This window comes from Puma concolor, chromosome B2 (assembly GCF_028749965.1).
Source record: "Puma concolor isolate L17-30 chromosome B2, mPumCon1.1.hap2, whole genome shotgun sequence".
Lineage (NCBI taxonomy): Eukaryota > Metazoa > Chordata > Mammalia > Carnivora > Felidae > Puma > Puma concolor.
Genome location: NC_141671.1, coordinates 34,629,130 through 34,655,574, shown reverse-complemented (window position 1 = coordinate 34,655,574; position 26,445 = coordinate 34,629,130). Strand labels below are relative to the sequence as shown.

Genomic DNA, 26,445 nt, shown 5'->3' with positions numbered 1-26,445 from the left:
CACCATCTAAAGTGGGCCTGGTTTAAGAAAATCTCCTATGTGAAATCTCAGATTTGGAAAACAAATTGGTGGCTGATGATTTGCCTTACAAAAGACTGATTCACTTAACAAAAGAGTTTACTCAAAGGTTCCTTTAAGAAGTTAGCCCCCTGATGCATTTAATGATATTATTGGATTAAAAAAAAAAAAGCCATCCCGACCATTCAAGGACACTGCACTGTAAATACGTGAATGCATTGTATTGTGTTGTAAGAGTGGGAATAAAGGAGTCAGGACTCTTTGACAAATGGACCATTTTGGCCCAGAGTAACACAAGGGTGGGGGGGTGGGGGGCACCAGCAGAGCAAGTTTTCTTGGCCTAAAATCCAGGCGGCTTTCTGGGGAGGCTTTGGGAGTTTGTGATTTATTTAAGACCAGCTAAGCCCAAGGCCTGCAATGTGTCCATTTTGAGAACTTATGGTCAAAGTTGTACCGCTGCTCATGCTGACCCCCCATCACCTGCCCTCATCATAAAGGCTCTCAGGTGTGAGTTCAACTCTGTCCTGCGATGGTAGAAAAATATATCTATTGCCAAAAAGTGGATTCTCTCTGGTGATGAAGAATGATCCTTATTTATGTCTGCATAGGTACATTCTGGGGCCCATAAAGGTTTAATTGTCCCTCTAACTAGTTTTTTTTTAAAAACCCACAAAGAGGCTGCCAGCTTTCCCCAGAGTTTAAAACCAACTGAATGCGGTTCTGTGGAAACTGCTTTAAGTGTGGAACTCGCGCCGTGTCCTGGGGCACAAGGCGTGATTGTTTTGGGGAGTCGAAAGATGCAGCTCTTAGGAGGACTTTTAAAGTCAGTTTTTGTGGCTTTGGGCTGCTGCTGACCCTGGCTTGCTCTGCAGAGAGAGAGAGAGAGAGAGAGAGAGAGAAAGAGAGAGAGACTCTCATCAGGAGCCTGTTTCTGGAAGTTACTCCCAGGGTGCCACTGCCCTCTACTGCCACCATCCGGTTCAGGGGGGACCTCCCCATCACAGGACGCTAAACATTCCTCTTCTCTCAGATGTTGTCTTTGAAGATTTAAAAGACTCACAGGACAGGGAAGAGATGGAAAGAGAGGAAACATGTCTCTGAGACAAAAAAAGAGAAGGATGGACACTGGTAACTGAAACTGGGTCCAGACACAGACACAGTGTGCCTGACTTCTTGAGTGTGTGTGGGGCGGTGGGGGGGGGGGGGGGGGGAGGACCAGGGGGAGCAGGGGCTCATTCTGCATCTACTACGTTCCAGGCACGGTGGTAAATGAAGTGCATGCAGTCCCTGCTCTCAGGAAGCTTATGGTCTCATGGTGGAGTTAGACATTTGGTGAAGTTAATTTTGCTAACAAACATATAATTATATACTGTGGTAAAGGCTATGAAGAAAATGTATGAGAGAAGCTAATCAGGTTCATAGAAGTTTCTCTGAAGAAGTTAGACCTGACAATCTAGACCTGAAGAATGAGGGAGTGAGTGAAGTATGAGGGGGATAGGGGAAGGGGAAGGATAGCAGATGGAAGGGACAGCATGTGCAAAGACCCTGAGGCAGGAAGGACCAAGGGCCTCTTGAATATTGCTGATAGAGTGAGATGTGGCTAAAGAGGTAGGATGTTTAATGCAGCTGCCAGAATCTTCTTTATCCTCTCTTCGAGCCTGCTTTCCTTAAAAGACTTGTAATGGTTTCTTCATCTATCACACTTCACTTTGAGCTTCAAAGGGCTATGTCCAGATTGCCCCCAGATTACCTAAACCTTTCTCACCCTCCTCTTGGGCTCTATGAGGAAAACACGTTTATCAAGAGACTAAAGCAAATAGTTTTGACATGTGGTTCTGTACCATAAGGGAGGCTATAATGAAGTCAGCCCCGGTTTACATGACTCCAAATGGTTTCATTTAAATGTCCCACCCTGTATTTAGGCGTCCCTACCACTTTAGTTGACTGTTTATCTTCCAGTATAGTCTACTGTACTTGCAGTCTTGGCCTCTATTTAATTCCATCTCTTACTTTTTCCATTCCATGGCCTGTCATTTACATTTTTCTTTAGGAAATGCAAATATTTATTTACAGTATTAATTTTTACTCTTGCTTAGCACTATATATTATAAACGCTGTGATATGAGTTCTAGTCCTGAATTTTCCATAAACTGGTGGTGACCTTAGCCAAGTCATTTAACCTCACTGAGCCCAAGTTGCTTTGTAAAATGAGGTGTTTTTCATTTCTGTTATTTTGTTTTGTCTTACAAAGCTAGCAGATCCATATTCAGGATTCCTCTTAAATTCTGTGGTTCTGTCCCTCTTACAGTCATCCAGGAGTATTTCTCTTACGTTTTCGTCTTTGTCAACCCCTCTTTCAGAATGTCTTTGTGGGTAGGACCAACTTTCTGTATAATTGCTTTTGTGTGGTGACACACCCAGAGTAGTATTTAGCAAATGAAAACAGATCATGGTGTTGGGCTTGGGTTAAAGCTCACATATGGGGGAAGTGGTTGAGAAGCAGGAACATTCTAGCTGCAGGCCCGAGATTCCTTAAATTGCTTCTCAGTCTGGGGTGTATGAACCCACAGGGGTATATAGAGGTGTGCCAGGATGTATAGGAAGCCTTTCCTTCTGGAACAAGAATTCTACTCCAAGATTTGAGGAGAGAAAAGTGACTCTAGTATTAAGACAAATAGGGAAATATTGTAAATAGAAAATAAAAGTTATATGATAGCTTAATATAAAAAGGGAACCTGGGGGGTGGTCACATGTGCACTGCAATGTGAGAGGAAATGGGGCTTTTACTTCTGTCCTTGAGTTGCTTGCCTCATGCATCTTTTGAAATATGTACACTTTAATAGAGTAAAGGTGCTAAGTCACTTGAGAAGGGCATTCCTGATAAATAGTGGACAAATGTGGAAAATCCAGTTACACCCATCAGGAGAGTTTAAAGAGGGTCCTGAGGTTGAGAGGGAACCAGGTTGAACAAAGACCAAATCAGTTATACAATCTTGCTTGGTATCATGGCTGAAGGCTGAGTCTGAACTGATCCAAACATCTGGAAAATCTCTCACCCTTTCTCTGACCTCCAGGATCACTTGTCTGTACCCCCAGCTCGGATACTTACCATACCATTTTATGTTAGTTATATTTTCTTGTTTATACGGCTTCTCAGCTAGAATCAGAGAGGTAAGGCGAATTAAGAAAAAGTATGTGATTGACAGTCAAGCCCTTACTTGCCATATGACTTTTGGTTACTACCTGAACTCTCTCTGATTCCCAGTTTGCTCATCTATTAAATGGTGCAAAATAACACCCACCTTGCCTACCGAACAGGTAGGATTGTGTACAGAGCATATGGATTTGCAATGTAAAAGCATTCTGCAAATCATTAAACACAAATCAGTTATTATTAACTAAGACCCCAAAGGGAAGGTGGGTATATCTCTCACATCATCTTTCTATTCCCCTCAACTTTTAACTTGCCTAGTTGGTTCTGATAACTATTAGTGATAAAGATCATGAAATGCTGTCCCCAGGCTGACCCTGGGAAAACTAATTCTTTCTCTCCTACCCCCATCCTTTACTCCTTTTCTGGCTTCAGTCCCCACCCCCACCCCCAGGTGCTGCCACTCTGCTGTTTCTTCCTACTGCCCCGTCCAGAGAATTTGGGTATTAAGAAGACATTTAAAGAGGCTGTGTAATATATATGCATGAACTGCCGGAGGTAATTTCAGGCATCAGCAGGGAAAGTTTTATGGCAATGCCATTTTTGTGGGCAAATGAACTGGTGTCATTCTGGAAACTTTCTCCCAGAAATAAAAATGCCCAAAAAGAAATCTGGATTTTTCTCTTTTTTTTTAAGAGACCCAACCTAAATATTTCCTTATGTACTAATGAAGAACCATATTTTCATTGAACTCTTTACTGAAGTTGGACAATTCCTCTCCCTTCTGAGTTTGGAGTGAAGGCCAACCTGTTTCATATTTGACATCTCTGAGGGAAATGCCAGGAAAGGTTGAGGAGGGGGTAATGGGCAGATTTAGCATGTACTGGTTTAAGAACTCCTCAGCTAAACAGTAACTTTACTAGGCCATTCCCTTCATATCTGCCTTGGCCTCAGAGAAGAGTGGGCTTTCTTAACCAGAAATGTTTTCAGGGGCACCTGGCTGGCTCAGTCAGTAGAGCATGCAACTCTTGATCTCAGGGGTTATGAGTTCAAGCCCTATTTAGGTGTAGAGATAAGAACGAGAGAGAGAACTGTTCTTGGGCCTTTTCATAATTTTCCCCTTCAAAATGCATGAATTGTGCAAGAAAAATCCACATTCCACACTAACAAAGCAAGGGTTATAATACCTTGATTTCTTACAGGCAATACTTTCATCTTATGTTTTATTACTTTAAATCAAGCTTTTGTTGTAAGAAACAAAGTCATTTAATAAAGAGGGGTAGGGGTGTACGGAGTGGATGCTTTCTTTTCATTTTTTCCCCTCAAAGTGCAGGGATTGGAGGGGAGGGTGGTCGTTCCAGGTCCTCACATCACTCCAGGGGCAACAGGGCAGACCCGTAACCAACGGACTTGGAGCCAGGAGCGAGGGCCAGCCCTCCAGGTCCAGGATGAGCCCAGGCCAAGAATTCAGTGGAAGAGCCTACACTGCTGCCCAGCTCCCATGCCTCCACGGACCTGGACCTCAATAGACCTGGCCGGGAGTCTCGGTTTCCACACCTGTAGAATGGTAGCATGGCCTTGCTCTCTCAAAAAGAAACCGCCCTCCTGGGTGTGGTTCTGTTTCTCGGGCTATGAGAGCAGGCAGAAGAGAAACAAAGCACAGTGCCCCTCCCTCCCTAAGCAGTTCCAGGTGATCTTTTTCGTAGGGAGCCAGAGATGCCAGGCAGAGACCAGCCCCAGCGACCACGCAGGGTCTGATGGGCTTCGTGCCCACGACGACCCAGCACGAGCCTGACCGCCTCGGCCCCAGCAAGGCGGGAGGCGGGCGGGCGACTGCGGGGTGGGCACGTGATCCCGCCCGTTGCCCCAGGAGACGGGAAGCGCTTTGTTCTCAAATCCCCGACTCTCCCACCGAGCGCCCCCGGCGTGGCGGGCGGGGGTGCGCGAGGGGTTCGACCAGTCGCTTCCGCGTCTCCGTCCTGCCCCTCCCAGCTGCCCGCCCCCCCGCCGCAGTGGTACAGCCCGGGCCCTGAGGCTGCGCGGCCGCAGCCCTGACCCTAGACTAGACGGCGGGTTGCCGGGGAGGAGGTGAGCGACGGGAGCCGGGTCGCCGAGAGCTCCCCCTGCTGCCGGAGCCTGAGAGGGCCTGCGGCGGGCGACCCGGACGAGGAGGGCCGCCCGCATCTCGGCCTGCCGCCTCCTCGTTGCGCGTCCAGAGCCCGACTTCTGGCTCCCCGCACCGCTCTTCTAGGCTCCTTTGTCCCGTCTGTCCCCCGAGAGGCCCCGAAGGTGCCCACCCTACTCTTTTGGTCTGTCCGGGTCGGGCGCGACGGGCCAGGCTTCAGCTCCCTGGTCGGCAGTTGGAGAGTCCCCTTCCCCGACGCCAACGGCGCGTCATTTCTCCCAGTCCAGATTCCATCCGCAACATGCCGGACGTCGAGGAGAAAGTGCCTCTGAAGGACCCAGGCGATGCAGAGTGCGGGTCCTGCAAGCTCGAAGCCTCAGCACCGACCGGGGAAAACGAGATCGGCCCCAAGGACCACCCTCCCTGTAGGTCCCGCCCCGCCGGCCTTTCGCCGCTCGGCCGGCGCCCAGTGTGGGGCCGGCGGGGAGGAAGGGCCCACGATCCTCCTGTCGTCCTCCCGTCCCTCTTGCTTTGGGCCCCCTTCGCCTGGCCTCCCACCACCCAGTCTCTGCCCACTGGCCCTAGGCCCCCTATGACCCAAAGGTCTTCAAAGAGTTGTTGTTCCAGGAAAAAGAAGTGAGCCAGGTGTGATTACTTGAATCTGACAAGATTTGACGCCGCGTTCGTTCACAGCCGTTGTCGTTGTAGTTTGAATTTGTAAGTGGAAAATGGCGGACCCTTGGAGTAGCTTTAAAGGACCCAAGTGATCCCGGATGGGAATTGTGTTCTTTTGGCGCTTCGTTGACTCAAGAGGTTACTACTGCTTTGGGCTCCTGTGCTTGAGCTCTGTACTATAGATGTACTCTTATGTTCCTATTGGGTCACAAGGGCTCTCCCACACTTCGGTAGGTCCAGCCTCACTAGGATGCATCCTGTATTTCTCTTATGATAATCTCTAGAGAATTTAAATAGGCATCAATCCGAAGACCTGTCCACATGCAAGAGTTTAACCTGAGTTAAATTCTTGAAGATTGAAAAGGGAAAAATTAGTTGAACGCCCTGCTACTAAGTTGAATTACACTTGTTTCTCCTATAGCCACACGGGGGCGCTGCTGGCTAACAGAATGGGCCCAAAGTGGCAAATTGGGTGCGGTGGAATTTATTTAGCTATGAATCTGATATGGGGGTGGAAGCCAGTATTTTGTAAATACAGTGTAAACAAGTTTTTCAGGTGGCTGGATTTTAAAAATCTGCATTAGTTGATTTTACCTCTCATTTCTCTCTCGGCCCGCCCCTTTCCTGAGTTTTACAGCTGTTGGAGTTGCACAGCGCCACCAAAGTCGTGAGCAACAGAACAGTCTTGTCAAAGTATGTTATGAACTTTGACTTGTAGTTGGAAAGTGTTTCTCTGTGTGATCTTTCAGTCCTTCAGTAAGCTGCTGTAGTTCACTCTCCCTTTGAAGATGTTCTCTTCTCATTTCGCATTAGTGAATTAGGGGATGGTCATTTACATATTTGACTGTGTTTTGCCATTTTGGCTGACCCTAAGGACTTCAGAGGGGCTGCAGAAATAAAGGGAACTTCCAACCCTGCATGTAAAGTTCACTTCATCTTTACGTTTACCTAAGCAAGGGCTCAGTGGCTTTTTGGTAAATTTGCGATCACCTTTTTACCCATAAATTTTTTATTTAATTTTGAATTTTGAGATATTTCAACTTTGTTGAAAAGTAAACAGAAAGCGCAGTCAATGTCCACATTGTCAACATTCTGCCACATTGCTCTCTCTCTCTCTCTCATATGTATTTATGTATTTTTTTCTTTTTTGCTGAATATGTATATATATATACACACACACATTCTGCCACATTGCTCTCTATATATACATTCTGCCACATTGCTCTCTCTTTCTCATATATATGTATGTATTTTTTTCCTTTCTTGCTGAGAATTGGAATAATGACTACCTCTAAAAACTTCATCATGTATTTCCTAAGAATAAAGGCATCTTATGTAACCCTTTTTCTACAATAACTATCTTTCCTTTTTTCCTTTTGTTTTTTTTTTTCAATAGACTCCTGGCCCTGAGATCAAGAGTCGTGTGCTCTACCCACTGAGCCAACCAGGCGCCCCTCCTTTTTACATTTTGAATCTTCTTCCTTATGGAAAACTGGATCATTTACAAAAGTATAGTGACTAGTATCATGAACCATATTTACTCATCACCCAGCTTCAACAAAGATCAGCTAACTCACGGCCAATCTTAGTTCATTTATATCTGCTCCACATCTTGGAATCCGAGACTTTGCTGGAAACAAATTATGAAGTGATGGTGAAAGAGAATGGGAAAATACGACTTAGCTGTGTGCAGCTTCGTTTCACATACAAGTGATCATTATAACTCTCATGCCTGTTATGTAGAGAATGTTGTCAGCTGGGTCTGTGCTAAGACTTTAGAGCAGTGGTTCCCAACAGCTAGTGCTGGTTCGTGACAAAATTCCTAGCAATATTTAGTGAAAGAAAATAAAGATGTTGTAATGAGTTTTTTCCTAAAGCTAAATTGATTCAGTGTAAAGGACTATTCTGACAATATTCCCATTCTGGTTTTTTGTTCTTATGTTTTTTGGGTTTTTTTGTTCGTTTGTTGTTTTTGTTTTTGTTTTTGTTTTAGAGGTTATTCTGTTATGAAATGATGGCTTGGTGGTGGTAGAGTGGATTTTTTATTTGCTTAGTTGCTGGTCTCACTGTCCATACTTGGCAAAACAAAAGTTGTCCGCTGCTCAAAAGTCTTTTTTGGAAATGTGATTAGTCTGTGCAATCCTAACATCTGGGAGCTACTGCTTTATGAGACCAAATGACATTGTTGCAACTCAGTACCATCTATATGGAGATGTTAACTCTCATCAGAGGCTGGAAGAGGAGAGTAGACTCAGTCCCCTTAGATAAATGTTTATTTTTGCAAATCACAAATCATTGTTTCTTTGCTGCTTTCATAATCATTTGGCTTGTTTGTTATTTGTAAAGTAGCTTCTTTGTCCTCCCTTACCCCCACGCTGGACTATTCCGCGAGGCACTGAAGCCTAGGACAGTTGGCTACAACATGCCCGACTACAGGCACAGGGCCTGGAGTTTAGGAAACAGAAATGACTAGAATGGTTGAATGAAGTTTGTGTAAGATCAAGTTGATGAATCTAAATTTGGGGCCTACCCAGAGTGAATCTCTGAATAAAATAGAAATTTAGGCTTGTGTCCACCATAAGTTTTTTTTTTTTTAATTGAGGTAGAGTTGATGCATGAAACGTGGGTTTCAGATGTACACCATAAATTCTTTGTATCACAGGTCCAATAGACACAGTTGACAACGTTTCTAAGCTGAACAACAATACTGGAATGAATCGTGATTTCCACATGGAAGAAAAGGTTTTACCTCCAAGCAGGTACTGATTTTCTGATTTTCCCATTTTATTCATCCTGCCATAGGTTTTAGCACTAATGGCTTCTGACCAGACTTGAAGCATTTTTATTTAATAATACAGTCAGTGCTTTCTCAATAAAACTGGAGAAAATACAGTGTCTGAATATAAACCTTAAGAGGTCTCAACAATTTAAACAGAAGAGTAATTATTAGTATTAGAGAGTCAAGAAGCAAATGTTATTTAGTGAATCAACCAAAGTAATTACTATTGGAATGTTGATTTTGGGACCCCCCACTAATAATAAAATATCAATAGAGTGGATTTCAGATCTTCTTTGATGGGTGTGGAGGAAGCAGCCTGTGCTGCTGGCTGTGCTGTAGGCTGGCTATTGTGGCCATCAAATGATCCCAAAGCTTGTTAGCTAAAACCATGTTCGTGATCTCACAGTTTGCGTGGGTCAGAAATATGGGCGTGGTTTAACCATGGGCCTCAGGCTCAAGGTCTCCCTCTCATGACGTTGCGGTCAGTGTGTTGACTGCTGGCCAGAGCCCCCCTCAGTTTCTTGCCACGTGGCAGCTGGCTTCCCTCTGAGTGAGAGAATAAGGGTGTGAGAGATGGTGCCCACGACAGAACCCACGGTCTTTTGTTGCCTCATCTCAGAAGTGCCTCCTGTTGCCTCTGCTGCGTTCTGTTTGCTAGAAGGTGGGTGCTGAGCCCAGCCCACCCTCCAGACATGAGATGACACCAGTGTGAATGCAGGAATCCTACATCTTTGGGGTCATCCTCCCGGCTGCCTACCTTATAGCTCCTTTCAATTACTCTCTTAAGTGACTGCAGATTAAACAGGCACAGATAAAATACTAGTTTTCTCATAGTGGCATTTTCAATTGTCTTTTTGGCCGGCTCATAAATCAGTTTATTTTAGGAATTGGGATCAGAACTCTGTTGATAAATAATGCTCCCCCACCTCCACCAAGCTTCACTTTGATTGTTAGTTATATTGGCAGTGTAATAAATAAGAACCATCTGGTAAGTGTGAATTAAGTGGCTCTGCTGGTTTATTGGCAGTTGAATGGGTAAAGTCGGAGTCAGATTTTAAAACAGTTCTAATTTCCCACCAATGGATATGTGAGGGCAGCTGTGATTAGTCAGCTTCCTTAACTGGTTTTGTTATGTGGCAGCTTCAGGGAATCTGTGACTAAAGGGCCATTCTCTGTCACAGGCTGTTCCCCTCCCTCCTCTCTGTGCTCTGGTTTGCCCTTGCCTGGTACCAGTGGGGGTCCATGCCAAGCACAGCTTCTATGGGAACCGGTTTTCACCAAAATCCACATTTCCTAGCATCTCTCTCACTGCTTAGATGTGTCTGTTGCTTGAAGGGGAGGAGAAAAGAATGAAACTGGGAGTGAAGGTCTGCCAAAGGGGCAGTAGTGAGACAGTTGGGGGGAGGGTGGATAGAAGCGATGCCAGAGGGAGAAATGAAACAGGAAATACTATGATTCAGAGCTGAGTTTTCATGTAAGGTAACACCAAATTCATATCAGGAGAAAGGTTGAAATAACAGTTAGAGGTCACTCATTATTGGCAATTGGCTTCCCTTGTGCATAGGATGGTGTTCGTGACAAATGCACATTCCGAAGGGAAATCCCATGTTTGGGCATTCATTCAATAGGTGTTATATTGAGTCCTTATGTGGTAGGCAAAAATGGGGAGTGCTGGAGATAGAGATCTCATTATCGATAAATAAGGTACTGTCATTGCTGTTAGGAGGCTTTTGTAGGAGCAACAGTTGAGTAACAGTAAAGACTGGTAAATTCACTCATAGTTGTGTATATAGAGTTTCATGAGAGTCCTCGGTTGCTTAAGGAGGGTCAGAGAAGATTGGCCCACAGAGGAAGACTTGAGTTGCTTATGAAGATTTGAGCTGAGTCTTAGAAGTGGAATAGATACTTTCCAGATGGTCTAGGTGTGAAAGAATGCTCCTGGCCGAGGAAACTATGTCAGAGGCAAGAATATAGTATGTTCTTTACAAGTACCTTGGTGTGGTTGAGCACAACATACTATGAGATAAGAGGAGATAAAGTGGAAAAGGAGAAAGGAGACAGAGCAATATCCAGATGGGTCCAGGTAGTGGTTTATGTTGCTGATGAGGGGAAGCCCCTAGAGGACTTTAAATGAGGATGGCATCGTGATCAGGACTGAATTTTAGGAGTATTTTATTTTATTTTATTTTATTTTATTTTTGAGAGAGAGTGCATACATGCATATTGGGAAGGGGCAGAGTGAGAGAGAGAGAATCTTAAGCAAGCTCCTTGCCCAGAGCAGAGCCCAGCGTGGGCTCCATCTGACGACTGTGAGATCATGACCTGAACTGAAATCAAGAGTCTGACGCTTAACTGACTGGGCCACCCAGGCGCCCCAAGAAGTCCTTGATTTTAGAATGAATTGGTGGAGAACAGATTAACAGGGGACAAGACTGAAGGCAGGGGGACCAGTGAATAGGCTACTGCAGTCGTCTGGGTGAGAGGTGCTGGGAGCAAGGGATGGATTTCAGACACATTTAAGATGCACAGTTTAGGGAACTTGGAGATGGATTGGTTAAGTAGGATGAGGAGAAAAGAGTTGAGAACAATTCTAATGCACCTTAGACCATTGGACAGATTATAGTTGGTTACCTCTGATGATTGGGAATGGTGTGTTGGGAGAGGAACTTTGACTTTTTGTTCTTTTTCATCTTTGTATTGCTGAATTTTTGTTTTACAAGAAGCATGCATGACTACTGTATTTTTCTGGGGGGGGGATGTTTAATTCAAGAAAACCAATAGTTACTTGGCAATGACTAGGTACAGCCTCAGACTTTTCAAATGGTTCCTTTTCTTATGAGTCTAACTCTGTAGATTTAGAGACATCATTTAAATAAACTTTCAGAGGAAAATTAATTCCTGTCATTCTTTTTTTAAATTAATAAACATTAAAATTATTTAATGTCTATTTATTTTTGATAGAGAGGGGGAGAGTATGAGTGGGGAAGGGACAGAGAGGGAGACACAGAATCCGAAGCAGGCTCCAGGCTCTGAGCTGTCAGTGCAGAGCCCAATGTGGGGCTTGAACTCAAGAACCATATCATGACCTGAGCTGAAGTTGGATGCTTAACCAACTGAGCCACCCAGGTGCCCCAACACATTTTGTTAAAGTAGTTTTGTTTTGCAGAAAAATGATTGGAAGGTACAAAGTTCCCACACAGCCCCTCTTCTGCCCCATTGTTCATATCTTGTAATAGGTCACTTGTGACAATCGGTGATCTAGTATTAATACGTTGTTATTAACTCAAGTCCATAGTTTACATTAGGGTTCATTTTTTGTATTATATATTCTATGGGTTTTGAAAAGTGTGTAATGTCATGAGTTCACCATTTTTGTATCATACAGAGTGATTTCACTGACCTAAAAATCCCCTGTGCTCTACTTGTTCGCCCTTTAGTCCCTGCTCCACGAATCCTTGGCAACCACTGCTCCTCTTACTGTCTCTGTTGGTTTCCAGAATGTCCTATAATTGGAATCATACAATATGTAGCCTTTTCAGATTGGCTTCTTTCATTATGTAATATGCATTTAAGATTCTTCCATGTCAGGGCACCTGGGTGGCTCAGTCAGTTGAGCGTCTGGCTTTGGCTCAGGTCGTGATCTCAACAGTTTGTGGGTTCGAGCCCTGCGTCGGGCTCTGTGCGGACAGCTCAGAGCCTGAAGCCTGCTTCAGATTCTGTGTTTCCCTCGCTCTCTGCCCCTCCCCCGCTCACGCTCTGTCTCTTTCCCTCAAAAATGAATAAATGTTAAAAAAAAAAATGTAGGATTCTCCCGTGTCTTTTTGGGGCTTGGTAGCTTATTTCTCTGTAATGCTGAATAAAATCCCGTTGTCCAGTTGTACCACAGTCTGTCTGTCCACTCAGCTACAAAAGAACGTCTTGGTTGCTTCCAGGTTTTGGCAATTACAAATCAAGCTGCTGTAAACCTCCCTGTGCAAGTGTTTGTGTGGACGTAAGTTTTCAACTCATTTGCTTAAATATGGAAGAGCACAGTTACAAGAGTATGTTTAATTTTGTAGGAAACTGCCAAACCATCTTTTAGAGTGGCTGTACCATTTTGCACCAGGAATGCATGAGAGTTCTTAGAGTTGCTTAACATCCTCACCGGCATTTGGTGGTGTCAGCATTTGGGATTTGGGGCATTCTCATCGATGTGTATTGTTACGTCATTGTTTAATTTGCAGTTCCCTGATGAAATGATGTTGAGTATGCTCATCTTTCATATGCTCATTTGCCATCTGCATGACAACTTTGGTGAACAGACTTGAGTGTCTCTTCAGATCTTTCCCTGTCTTAAAACTGGGTTGTTCTCTTCTTGTTGGGTTTTAAGAGTTCTTTGTCTATTTTGGATACTAGTTCTTTGTCAGATACGTGTTTTGCAAAGATTGTGCTTTGGGTTTTCATTCCCTTAACAGCGTATCTCACAGAGCACAAGTTTTCCAACTTGCCAATTTTTTTCTTTCGTGGATCTTGCTTTTGGTGTTTTATCTAAAAGGTTGTTGCCAGGGGTGCCTGGGTGGCTCAGTTGGTTAAGCATTTTACTCTGGCTCAGGTCATGATCTTGCAGTTCACAAGCTCGAGCCCCTCGCCGGGCTCTGTGCTGACAGCTTGGAGTCTAGAGCCTGCTTCAGATTCTGTGTTTCCCTCTCTCTCTGCCCTTCCCCTACTTGTGCTCTGTCTCTCTCGCTCTCTCAAAAAAGTAAACATTAAAAAAATAAAAACAAAAATAAAAAATATAAAAGGTCATTGCCAAACCCACAATCCACCTAGATTTTCTCCTGTGTTATCTTCTGGGTATCTACATTCTACATGTAGGCCTGTGACCCATTTGTGGAAGGTACCAGGTCTGTGTCTAGACACATTGTTTTTGCATGTGGCTGTCCAGTTGTTCCAGGGCCACATTCTGAAAAGACTGTTCTTTCTAAATGGAGTTGCCTTTGCTTCTGGTTTTTTTTTGTTTGTTTGTTTTGTTTTGTTTTGTTTTGTTTTGTTTTGTTTTTTAAGGGGAAGAAATGATGGATCTTTCTGGCCCTCATGACTGGCTACCTGGTAGTACCAGTGAGATTGGGAATACAGGAGGAACAGGTTTGGAGGGAAGATAGCAAATTCATGGGGCGCTTGGGTGGCTCAGTCGGTTAAACGTCCGACTTTGGTTCAGGTCACAATCTCGCAGTCCATGAGTTCGAGCCCTGCATCGGGCTCTGTGCTGACAGCTTAGAACGTGGAGCCTGCCTCAGATTCTGTGTCTCCCTCTCTCTCTGCCCCTCCCCCATTCATGCTCTGTCTCTCTCTGTCTCAAAAATAAATAAACGTTAAAAAAAATAAAAAAAAAAAGATAGCAAATTCAGTTTTGGATCTGTTGATTTGGAAATACGTATATTCGAGTATTATCAAAGAAGGAAAATCCTGTTTTTCATTTTAGGACTGTAAGAAAATAAAAGATCATTTAGTTCATTGCTATATGTATACATAAATGGAAACTAAGTCACATATTATCTAGGTTAGATGCAGTGTCAGTGCTAAAGCTGGCCTGACATGTCTTCAGGATTCTTCATGTTGCAGGGCGGGGAGGGCTGCTTGGAATCATGAAGAGCCCTTCTGAGAGCTTTTACTGATGCCCTTGATGACATCCAAGTCTGGCCCCAGCTTGTCAACTTTGCTACAGTCTATACACAGTTCCTGGCCTTTCCCTGCCAGTATAATCGTCTTTTGTCATATCAAATGCTGTTTGTTTGGGGCTTAGGAGATAATGACCTTACAACAGTTTTTGGGTAGGGAAAGTAATTTGCTCATTTAACCCTCTTACAGTTTGGAAGGCAAGGTCAAGGAGACAATGCATGATGCCTTTTGGGACCATCTTAAAGAACAATTGTCAGCTACTCCCCCAGACTTCAGTTGTGCTCTTGAACTTCTGAAAGAAATTAAAGAGGTGAGTGACAGACTTTCCATTTGTAAATGTGAATGTCCTAGACATCTCCAAGGTCATTGGAATGTCAGTGGCTAGCAGATCCTAACTGAACTACGCCCATGAATCAGTCTAATCAGTAGATGGAAATCACACAGTTTCAACAAGGGAGTTTTTTATTTACTTATTTATTTTTTTGAGAGAGAGAGAGAGGGCACAAGTGAGCGAGAGGGAGAGAGAGAAGCGGGGCTCAACCGAAGTGGGACTTCTGTTCACCTGAAGCAGGGCTTGAACTCACAAACTGTAAGATCATGACCTGAGCTGAAGTCAGATGCTTAACTGACTGAGCCAACCAGGCACCCTCAACGAGGAAGTTTTAATATAAAAATTATTATGGGGCACCTGGGTGGCTCAGTTGCTTAAGCATCCAACTCTTGATCTCAACTCAGGTCTTGATCTCAGGGTTGTGAGTTCAAGCCCCGTGTTGGGCTCCACACTGGCATGAAGCCTACTTAAAAAAAAAATTATTATAACATGGAATTGGAGAAACAAGATCTTTGAACTAGTGAGAAGCAAAGAAAACTAAAGTATACTAAGATATCAGATATAAGGAGAATATATTATGCTCCTATGGCTGTGCCAGGGGAGGCTACCAGCCTGTGGGCTGCTGACCACTGGGCACTGCAGGACCTGGGTGCTGCAGCAGGAGCCTGGCCCTGGACAGGTAGACACTTGCTCTGCAGGAACTGAGCCCCGAGAAGCCACTCAGGCTGTGGGAGCCAGCTACTGGCAAAGCCACACACACACACACACACACACACACACACACACACACACACACACTGCATAATGCCAAGTGAGGATTCCAGAACCAGGAAGGGAAGCTCTCGCCTTTTGCAGTGTCTTTCTAGTATGTGGTAGGCACATCCTAAGGTGTCCCCCAGTGATCCACGCCTCTGTATAATCCCCTCTCCTTGAGTGGACGAGATCTGTAGCTTGCCTGTAACCAGTAGAATATGCAAGGATGATGGGATGTCTGTCCTAGAAATGCATTTCACTACGAAAGACCCCATCTTAGCAGACTGGAGAAAGTCTCTTGCAGCCTTGAAGGAGCAAACAGGTGTGTTGTGAACTGCCCATGGAGAGGGTCTCATGGCAAGGAAATGCAGGTGGCCTCTAGGATCTAAGGACAACATCCATCTAACAGCCAGTAAGAAGCTGGGGCCCTCAAGTCTACAGGTGGAAGGAGACGAATTCTTCCAGCAATTGGAATGAGCCTGGTGACAGCTTCCTCTCCAGTGCAGCTTCCAAATGGTCATGTAGGCCAGACAACCCCTTGACCGCAGCCTTGTGAGACTCTGGATGAAGGACCCAGCTAAACTGTGCCTGGGCTCCTGATCCACAGAAATTGTGAGATAAGAAATGTATGTGCTGTTTTAAGCTTCTAAATTTATGCTAATTGGTTAAGCAGCGCAGAAAACTAATAGTGCCCTCTACAGATGAGGCTTAACATTGTGCCACCGGATTAGGAAAAATATTTAAGGGACTTACTCATTTTCTCAGAGCAGAGAAAAAAATGATGGACTTGGAACTGAGAGACAATAAATTGACAAATGTTACATTCCATTCCTGTGGCCGCTCAGCTTCTACATGCACCCTTCCACACACATTGCAATTTCTGAAAAGAACTCTGTTTCTACCTATTAAGATACAGCTGTCTTACAAGTTCTCGTTCTTTCCATAAAATGAGACTCACATTCCCAACAGTTACTGTAACCATTGCTATCTGTATTGCTCCTCAAATCCAGCCACAGTCCTTCTGAATATTCCGTTACCTAAAGTCCAAATTGTAAGGTTAACTTTCAGTAACCGATCTGTTAGATAATGGAAGGAGAGAGAAGAACATGGTTAGCATATACAAATAAACCCATACTTGTAACAGGCAAAGAGAAAATCTATAGTTTTTGTTTTCTGTAGTTGGTCACAAGGCTATTGTTGACCTATGGCTTCCTGCTACTGTTGATTCCATATTTCTCTTGTCCACAGCCAGAGCCTCAGCGGTTGGGTTACTTTACATGCTAGAGTGACCCAAACCTTCATCGCCAAAGAGACTGAGTCCTTAAAGCAATTTACTGTTGTTTGTATGCTGTGGTTTTCTGTTAACCTTTATTATTAGGTGTGGAAGTACCAAGAGGAACCTCAGAGAATCTTCTTGCCCTCATTGTGTAGCACCAACCTGGTTTCCTCTCCACAGCCAGGTCATTTGCTCTAGCCAGTAGAAGAACTCCTTTTTTCAGCCTATTGGTTCAGTGGTCTGAGGAGCTCAGAATAACCAGGTGCAGCCACATCTTCTGATCGCTGGAACCAATGCCAACTGAGCATCAGCAGAGCCTAAAGTTAGCAGGATGGGAAACAAAAATTCTCCAAGTAGGTTATTAGGTACGATAGTAAGAGAAACCAGTCCTACCTCTACTCCCTGATTCCTAGGACCATGTTTTCTGGCTTTGGGAAACTATACCATATGATGGTCTTTGATTCAAAGACTGTATTGCATCTTATCAGACAGAACCTCTTCCTTTCAGGGTTTTGTCCCTCAACTCATGCTGTGATCGAGTCAATAAGCCATTCCAGTTTTCAGTTAAGGCCTGTTGATTCAAGGGGGAGGTGGGTATGAACCCAGTGCTGCACTTCCTTTGCTAGAAGATGCATCCTTGATCAGATGGGGCAGGACAGTGGATAAGACATTCTATTAGTACACAGATGTTGGTGCTGATAGAAGCATTCACACCCATATCCAGAATATGTGTCTGTTCCAGTGAGGATGAATCTGTCCTCTCCTCGGTGGAAGAGGTCCAGAGAAATCATCTGCCATCAGGTGAGGTGGTTGGTTGATCCTCACTGGGGAGTGGCGCCTTATTAGGCGCTTTGTATTTTTAAGGATTTTTAAAATTGTAAACATATGTAACAAAATTTTTACCATTTTAATTTTTTTTCTTTTTTTTTTTTTAAGTAGGCTCCATGTCCAACCTGGGGCTTAAATTCATGACCCTGAGATCAAGAGTTGCATGTTTTATGGACTGAGCCAGCCAGGCATCCCGCTGTCTTAATTATTTCTAAGTGTCACAATTCAGTGGCATCACGTACATTCCCAATGTTGGGCGACCATCATCCCATCCATTTCCAGAACGTTCTTATCTTCCCAAGCAGAAACTGTACCCATTAATAGTAACTCTTCATTACCTCCTTCCTGCAGAGTATGGTATCCTCTATTTTACTTTCTGTCTCTGTGTTGACTACGCTAGGTACCTCATATAAAGAGAATCGTATGATATTTGTCCGTTTGTATGTGGCAGATTTCGCTGTAGCGTAATATTTTCAAGGTTCATCCGTGTTGTAAGCAAGTGTCAAAGTTTCATTCCTTTTTATGGCCAAATAAAATTCCATTGTCTAGATACACTACATTTTGTTCATGCATTCATCTGTTGATGGACATTTGTGTTGTTTTCACATTTTTGCTATTGCGAGTTGTACTCATTTGAACATTCATAGACAAGTTTTTGTTTGAACACCTATATTCTTCTCTTTTGGGTACATACCCAGGGGTGGCCTTGCTGAATCATCTGGTAACTCTGTTTGAGAAACCACTAAACTGCTTTCAATGGTGGCTATACCATTTTACATTCCCACCAGCAAGGCATGAGAGTTTCAGTTTTTCCACATTTTCCCCAGCTCTTCATTTCTTTTGTCATTATAGACATGTCTTGGTGGACATGAAGTAGGATCTCACTGGGGTTTTGATCTGTACTTCCCTGGTGGCTAGTGGTGTTAAGCATCTTTTCCTGTGCTTGTTGCCCATGTTCTGTGTCATCTTTGGAGAAATGTTGATTCAAGTCCTTTGTCCATTTTTAAATTGGGTGGGTTGTTTGTTGTTGTTATAAGAGGTCTTTACATATTCTGGATAGTAGCCCCTTGTTAGGTAAATCTTTTGCAAATACAGTCTCCCATTCTGTGGGTAGTTTTTTCACTTTCTTGATAATGTCGTTTGCACAGAAGTTTTAATTTTGGTGAAGTCCAATTTATCTGGCTTGTTCCTTTTGCCTTTGGTGTCATATCTTGCCAAATCCAGGATTATGAAGATTTATCCCTTTATTTCCTTCTAAGAATTTTAGGATTTTAGCTCTTCTGTTTATGTCTTTGATCCATTTTGAGTTGTTTTTATAAGATGTGAGGTAAGGGTCCAACTTCATTATTTTATGTGTAGCTTGCCAGTTTCCCCAGCACCATTTGTTGAAAAGACTGTCCTTTTCCTAGTGAATGGTCTTGGCATTGTTTTAAAAAATCATTTGGCCGCATATTCAGGTTTTATTTCTGGACTCTGTTCTATTATTTTGCTCCATAAATCTGTCCTATCCCAGTATATGCTTGGTCTCCTATGGGCCATTTCATCTGATGATCGATTGCTGTGGTGCAGGCCTAATCATATGGTTAGGTAGGTCAGACAACACATGGTTCTTCCTGGGAAGCACAGGCCACCTGGCCACCGAGTGTCTTATGGTGAGGTGTTTACTTCTGCAAAAGCCCAGAGGCAAGTCAAAAACTGTTTCTCAAAAGGCAAATAGTGATTTGCAGAGAGGGCATAGACTCGCTCTAAAACTCTAGAGGTCTGTGCTGCGATGCTCTTACTGGTGCCTTCCAGAGGCTGTGTAACAGCATCCTTACCTGCCATGGACGCTTTAAGTATCACTGAACCTGTAGGATCATGTGGCCCAAATGGTACTGCAGCTTGTATGACAGCCTGGACTTGGCTGCTGTAGGGACTACTCTCACTCTGGTTCCCGCTTGAAATTGGAAACCTTATGAGTGACCTTAGATGAGTGTTGCAGGAGCAAATTCACTTGTGGTATATGTTGCCTCGAAAACGCAGAAAGGCCTGCAAGTGTTATGCCTCTTTTTTCATGGTGGGTGGTTTGAGGTACCACGACTTGTCCTTCACCTTGGAGGGGTTAGCTAGACAATGTGCAGACCACCGAAGCTCTAGCAACTTTGCTGGGGTGGCAGGCTGCTGACATTTTCTGGGGATTATCTGCCATCCTGTAGTTTGCACGTCTTCCTGAGGCATCTAAAGTCCTTGTTGCTTCCTGTGCCACAGATCCAACGGGTCTGTGGCCTTTTGAGTTCACACGTCACCTGTGCTACCAGTTTGGTATCTGTTAGGGTCCAATCAGAAGAAAGGACCCAGAAAGTAATGTGAACCAAGAGAAACCACAGTACCACAGGAACATGCTGTGGAGGCGCCCGCCAGAGCCAAGAAGGCAGGCCTCTTCCTCCTTCGGGATCTCTCCGGCTCCCTCTGCGAATAAGACTTACCATTATGCTAGCCGGCCGGCAAAGTAAAAATACTTCAAGGGCCTGGCTCTGTTTTCCCAAAGTAGGCCCTGGAGGGTACACTTGGCACTGAGAACCTCCAGCCGGTAACTGGCATAGTTTACCATTTACGTGTTTTTTGGGTTTTTTTAGTGTTTACTTTTGAGAAAGAGACAGTGTACGCGGGGGAGGGGCAGAGAGAGGGGGACAGAAGATCAGAAGCAGACTCCACACTGACAGCAGAGAGCCCCAGGTGGGGCTCGAACTCACGAACTGTGAGATCATGACTTGAGGCAACGTCGGCCGCTCAACCAACTGAGCCACCCAGGTGCCCTGACCATTTGGATAGTGTGGACAGACTTGTATTTAAGACGAGTCCGAACAGGTGGGAAACGTGGTACCACACAGTACTCCTCTCAGTTACACAGGTATGCGTTGAACCTCACCCTCACCCCCACCATGTTCTCTGTGTTACAGAGGTACAGGGATGAACAGAGTCTCTTTTCACAGGGAACTTACATTTTGGAGTTAATAGGCTATTTCCAGTGCCCCTTAACTGTTCCTTGGCCTATTTCTTCCTCGCCCTTTGAAGTAAAATAATCTAAAAAATGTCTGCTTTTTATTTTTTATTTTAATACGAAATTTATTGTCAAATTGGTTTCCATACAACACCCAGTGCTCATCCCAACAGATGCCCTCCTCAATGCCCATCGCCCACCTTCCCCTCCCTCCCACCCCCCATCAACCCTCAGTTTATTCTCAGTTTTCAAGAGTCTCTTATGATTTGCCTCCTTCCTTCTCTATAACGTTTTTTCCCCCTTCCCCTCCCCCATGGTCTTCTGTTAAGTTTCTCAGGATCCACATAAGAGTGAAAACATATGGTATCTGTCTTTCTCTGTATGACTTATTTCACTTAGCATAACACTCTCCAGTTCCATCCACGTTGCTACAAAAGGCCAGATTTCATTCTTTCTCATTGCCAAGTAGTATGCCATTGTATATATAAACCACATCTTCTTTATCCATTCGTCAGTTGATGGACATTTAGGCTCTTTCCATAATTTGGCTATTGTTGAAAGTGCTGCTATACACATTGGGGTACAAGTGCCCCTATGCATCAGTACTGCTGTGTCCCTTGGGTAAATTCCTAGCAGTGCTATTGCCGGGTCATAGGGTAGATCTATTTTTAATTTTTTTGAGGAACCTCCACCCTGTTTTCCAGAGTGGCTGCACCTGTTTGCGTTCCCACCAACAGTGCAAGAGGGTTCCTGTTTCTCCACATTCTTGCCAGCATCTATAGTCTCCTGATTTGTTCATTTTAGGAGTGTCTGCATTTTAAAATTAAGAGTACCTCATCACTGTGTGATGTGTGTATTTTATATTTGTTGTTCTTTGTGTTTCTTTTTACCACACTCCTTGATTTTACTTGTCTCTTTATCTCATTCTGCCTAGAAAACGATGCACTGTTGCTATATCGATCCCCTAAAGCCTTGAACTCTTATCGGCCTCTCAACAAAGATAAATAATGTTCTCTAGGAAATTTAGGGACCCCACTTCTTGGTCCCCAAAAGACAGGCTGACGTCCTTGACTGAAGGGGTTGTCCATTAGGGAAGGTTCGGGGCTTTGCACAGAAAGTGACTCCCTTTGATTTCTTTCCTGGGCAGATCTTGCTCTCACTGCTGTTACCACGCCAGAACCGCCTAAGAAGTGACATTGAAGAAGCACTGGACATGGAGCTCCTCAAGCAGAAGGCAGAACATGGAGATCTGGATGTCCCGCATCTCTCTAAGTATATTCTCGACACGATGACTTTGCTGTGTGCGCCAGTTCGAGATGAAGCAGTGCAGAAACTAGAGAACATTACAGACCCTGTTTGGTTACTGAGGTGTGAAACTTGACTGCCGTCCCTTGAAACCTGCCTCAGTCCCTGGGCCAGGAAAGTGGGGTCAGACACTAGATTATAGCCCCTGCCTTGGCTGGCTCTTCCCTACTGAAGACCAGACTAATTCCTCTCTTTTCTCTTTGCTCGCCTATTAGCTATTTCCCCGTCCCAAATGGCCTTAGGTTGGTTGGGCCTCCCATATAACATCCTATCATGAAACATTATATAGAGTATGTGTTGAAACATCTTTTCCTCAGGCTTTCACAGTGTGAGGGGACAGGGATGGGAGGTTATTCCTGTATAATAGCTAAAGAAAGCAAGACCCAGACAGTTGAAAAAAAAAAAAAAGAGAGAGAGAGAGGAGTGATTGGCCTAGAAATGGCTTCAGAAATAGCATCACCTATAATCCCATTTCCCAGAAAGATTCGTTAGCATGCTGGTATATTCCCCTTTGCTGAATCTACCTTTTATTTATTATTATTTTTTAAATTTATTTTGAGAGAGATAGAGACAGCACAAGTGGGGGGGGGGGAGAGAGAGAGAGAGAGAGAGAGAGAGAGAGAATCCCAAGCAGGCTCTGCACTGCCAGCACAGAGCCTGATGCAAGGGCTCGAACCCATGAAGCCATGAGATCATTACCTGAGCCGAAGTCAGATGCTTAACCAACTGAGCCACCCAGGCGTCCCTGACTCTACCTTTTAAAACAGACAACAGAATGATCATGTGGAGAGAGAGCTAGCCTGGAGGCTTCAAGGTCCAGAGACTTACCAGTTCCTCACTCCGCCATTCACTTACTCTGGGCCTTGGGTCGTGAGTCCCCTCATCACAATGTTATCTTCTGTAAACTTAGGAGGTGGGACTAAGTTAGTTTTAGAGCTTCTAACTCTGGAATACAGTGATTTAATGACACTTTCTGTAGGTTCCCCTCTCACTAGATTTCTTTTCGGAGTATATTTTATTTTCTATGTCAGGGGGATCTTCCAGGTCCTGGGCCTGATGAAAATGGACATGGTGAACTACACTATCCAGAGCCTTCAACCCCACCTGCAGGAACATTCCATCCAGCATGAACGGGCTACGTTCCAGGAACTCCTCAATAAGCAGCCAAGTATGTAAATAACTCGAGGGCAGGAGTGGAAAGATATGATCTTGGGTCTGACTGCTATGATGTTAGAGAGTATTTTGCCTCTTGGGAGCAGAAAATTTCTTCCTCAGGTAGCGGGAGGGAGAAGGAAGAGTTGTCCGAGACAGACACCCTCCACCCCTGCTGCCACCGAAGCTCTGATTTGTTGGCCAGGAGCATATCTTGAAGAGAACCTTAGTCTTGGAGCTTTAGGGATGCGGATGCCGAACACATTTCCCCACTTCCCCACTCTCTTCCTATCACAGGCCTCCTCAGTCACACCACCAAATGGCTGACCCAAGCAGCGGCAGACCTCACCACACCACTTCCGACTTGCCCTGACACTTCTGACTCCGCCATTGTGGCCAGCTCCTCTCCGAGCGAGGCAGCCATCAGCCCTGAGCCCCTCAGCCCTACAATGGTGCTGTCCCAGGGTTTCCTGAACCTCCTTCTCTGGGACCCTGAAGATGAAGATTTCCCTGAGGTAGGACTGTGGAGGGCATCGCTGTGTTTTGTGTTCAGGAGCCTCATCTCCTGACAGCCTGTTCTCCCTGCTCCCCCAGACCCTGCTGATGGATAGAACACAGCTGCAGGAGCTCGAGTCCCAGCTGAGCCAGCTAACCATCCTGGCCTCAGTTCTGCTGGTAGCCAGTAGTTTCTCTGGCAGCGTGTTGTTTGGCTCACCCCAGTTTGTGGATAAGCTGAAGCATATAACCAAAGACATGATGGAGGAGTTTAAGTCCAGGTGAACTGCACAGATTTTTTTAGGGTAGATGGTAATTGTGGTACAAGAACATGGACAGGTCATGAATGATGCTTACAGTTCTACCACAGACCACAAAGATTGGGACCATCCACAAAGACTGTTGATGTCTTTCCATAATGGTCTTGAGACTTGTGACAGAGAAAAAGAAAGCTTTCTTCCAAAAAGGGTAGTGTGGAGGATAGTTTACTACATAATGATTCATTATCTTGTTTGCTACAAAGCAGTCATTGTCTCGCTGAGTGGATGCCAGTGAGCTGGGCTTAGGTATATCCAGGAGTGTTGATTGAACATCCACTGTGTGCAGGAGTCACACCAGACGACAAAAAGGAATCAGAAGGCCAGGTCTGTCACTGTAATTGGTGATAGTAGGACATGTGACCACAGAAAATGTCCAAGAAAGGGTTAAAATTGTATATACCCATACATAAATAAACTCCATAGGGCTAAAGAATTCTGAGTGGATACCAAACTCACGTCCAGAGTTGACTTTATAGTTTATCTTGTTTCCTAAGAAGCAGAACATGGTATCAGAGAGAATAGTTGGCATCTGGAGCATAGTAGTGAAGATGCTGAGCCTACCCACTGGGCCCTGCTGCTACCAGGGACTGGGGTGAGGGCAGGAGGATATCTGGGGGTCTCCCTCCAGTGGGCCCAGCTCCTGGTGTGGGGCTTCCCTGGCTCTGGGCCTATGCCAGGGCCATCTGCTGGGTACCAGCTTACTCTCCTTCATGGTGTAGGCCTGAGGAGGCTATGCAGACCGTGAGTGAACAGGTGTCTCAGGAAATCCATCAAAGTCTCAAGAACATGGGCCTTGCTGCTCTGAGCAGTGAAAACACAGCGTCTCTGATAGGACAGCTCCAGAACATTGCCAAGAAGGAGAACTGTGTCCGCAGTGTCATTGGTAAGTATGCCTGTGGGGATGGTGAGAATGTTCTGGTGAGAGGTAGATCCCATCCCTGGAAGTCAGTTACTAAACCATTTAACAATAAAAAGCATGACCATTGGGCGAGTCACTGTTTAGGCTTTAGTTTTTTCAAAATGCTGGGTTGAGAATATATTCCTTTTAGTTTAAAGACTGATTCTTGTTCTAAGGAAGATTTGCATCCAGGAATTCATGACTTCTGAGTATGGCATGCTGCCCAACCAACCTGGTTAGGTCATCCCTGGCCTTCTGGGTCGTTTCCTGACTGTAGTCCAAGACATGTGACATCTACCCCCCACGTCCCAGCAATAACAAATTGATGCTGAATTAGCCAGAGGACATTTTCCCATAGCAAGGACTTATCCCTGTTGGAATGGAGGGCATGAACTTGACCTTGTTCTTAACCTCAGCCATCCGAAGGATTGGTCTAAGATCCTCGTGATAAATACTCACTAGGATCTACTGATAGATGCTTAGGTAATCTTTTGAATAGTCTAAAATTTACTAGCCCACTAGTTTGTGATATTTGCTATGTCCTTGGGAGCCACATAGCAGCCCCCTTCCCAAACAAAACAAATTTCCTTATCTCTGGGTGAGTGGGTCGACTAGTAAAAATCTCAGTTAACTCGGAGCTTGAGTAGAATTGCAGGGGTAATGTTGCCCCCTGAAAGTTGTTTGCCTTTTCCCTACTCACTGTCGTCTCCTGCTCACAGATCAGCGGATCCATTTGTTTCTCAAATGCTGTTTGGTCCTTGGTGTTCAGCGATCTCTGTTAGATCTCCCTGGAGGCCTTACCGTCATTGAAGCAGAGCTGGCAGAATTGGGCCAAAAGTTTGTCAGCCTAACGCACCACAATCAGAAGGTGTTTGGCCCGTACTACACGGAGATCCTAAAAACCCTCATCCCTCCCGCTCAGGCACTGGAAACAGAAGTGGAGTCTCTCTGATAGCACCAGCTCAAAGCCCTGGCGCCTTGGACCCAGGAGAGCTCCTTATCGCTCTCCTGGGGTGACATCACCACTGACCATCAGAGCAGGAAGCCCTCCTCCCCTCCTGCAGCCAGTACACCCAGGGCTGTAGTGTTCAGCATGTAAACACCAGCTGGCCCAAACTCATTCATTAATAAACTTCTGAACCACAAGCAAACCTCCACTCTCCTGTGCTTCAGCTGTGGCTGAGCCCTGTGCTCTGGGCCCCCAACTAGCCGAGACGCCAAAAGACCCCCAGCTTTTCCTCTGCTGGCCAGGGGCTCCCTTCAGCATGCAGAGCTGAGAAGCCAAGACACTCGGGTGCTAGCATTATTTCTCTAAGGGTAAAGCATTTCTCTGAGGGCTCTGAGAATCTGTAGGATTATCCAAAATGTGACTATAACGGCTTCTCTGGAAGTCAGAAATTTTTGTCCAATTCAGCTCAGGATTGGGTGCGGTTGAAATAGGTTACTAGAAACCTCATTTCTAGTACCAAATTCCCCTGAAAATTTCAAATGATGCAACAAGAAATCAAGAAATAGTAAGAGTCTATTGCAGGACTGCAGCAGGGTGAAACTGAGGCTGCATGGAGATGATATTGGCTGCTAGCAAGCATTCTGTTGAGGCAGGTTTCAGAGTTCGTGGGATTTCTCTCTCTGGAATATCTAGAGTTTATTGTTGATCCTGTTCTCCAGCTGCGTGAATTTCCTGTTCCCTCATCTCTAAGC

At 44.8% G+C, this 26,445-nt stretch overlaps 1 protein-coding gene across 1 annotated transcript; it reads left to right on the top strand.

The window, feature by feature from the left end:
• Window positions 1-5,248: 5,248 nt before the first annotated feature.
• TCP11 (t-complex 11) lies at window positions 5,249-25,895 on the top strand. Its single transcript, XM_025925377.2, has 9 exons — window positions 5,249-5,719; window positions 8,632-8,728; window positions 14,596-14,716; window positions 21,722-21,942; window positions 22,911-23,047; window positions 23,329-23,546; window positions 23,626-23,807; window positions 24,566-24,729; window positions 25,464-25,895. Exons 1-9 carry the CDS (start codon window positions 5,596-5,598, stop codon window positions 25,694-25,696), a joined length of 1,497 nt encoding a protein of 498 aa, XP_025781162.1. The 5' UTR covers window positions 5,249-5,595; the 3' UTR covers window positions 25,697-25,895.
• Window positions 25,896-26,445: the final 550 nt, after the last annotated feature.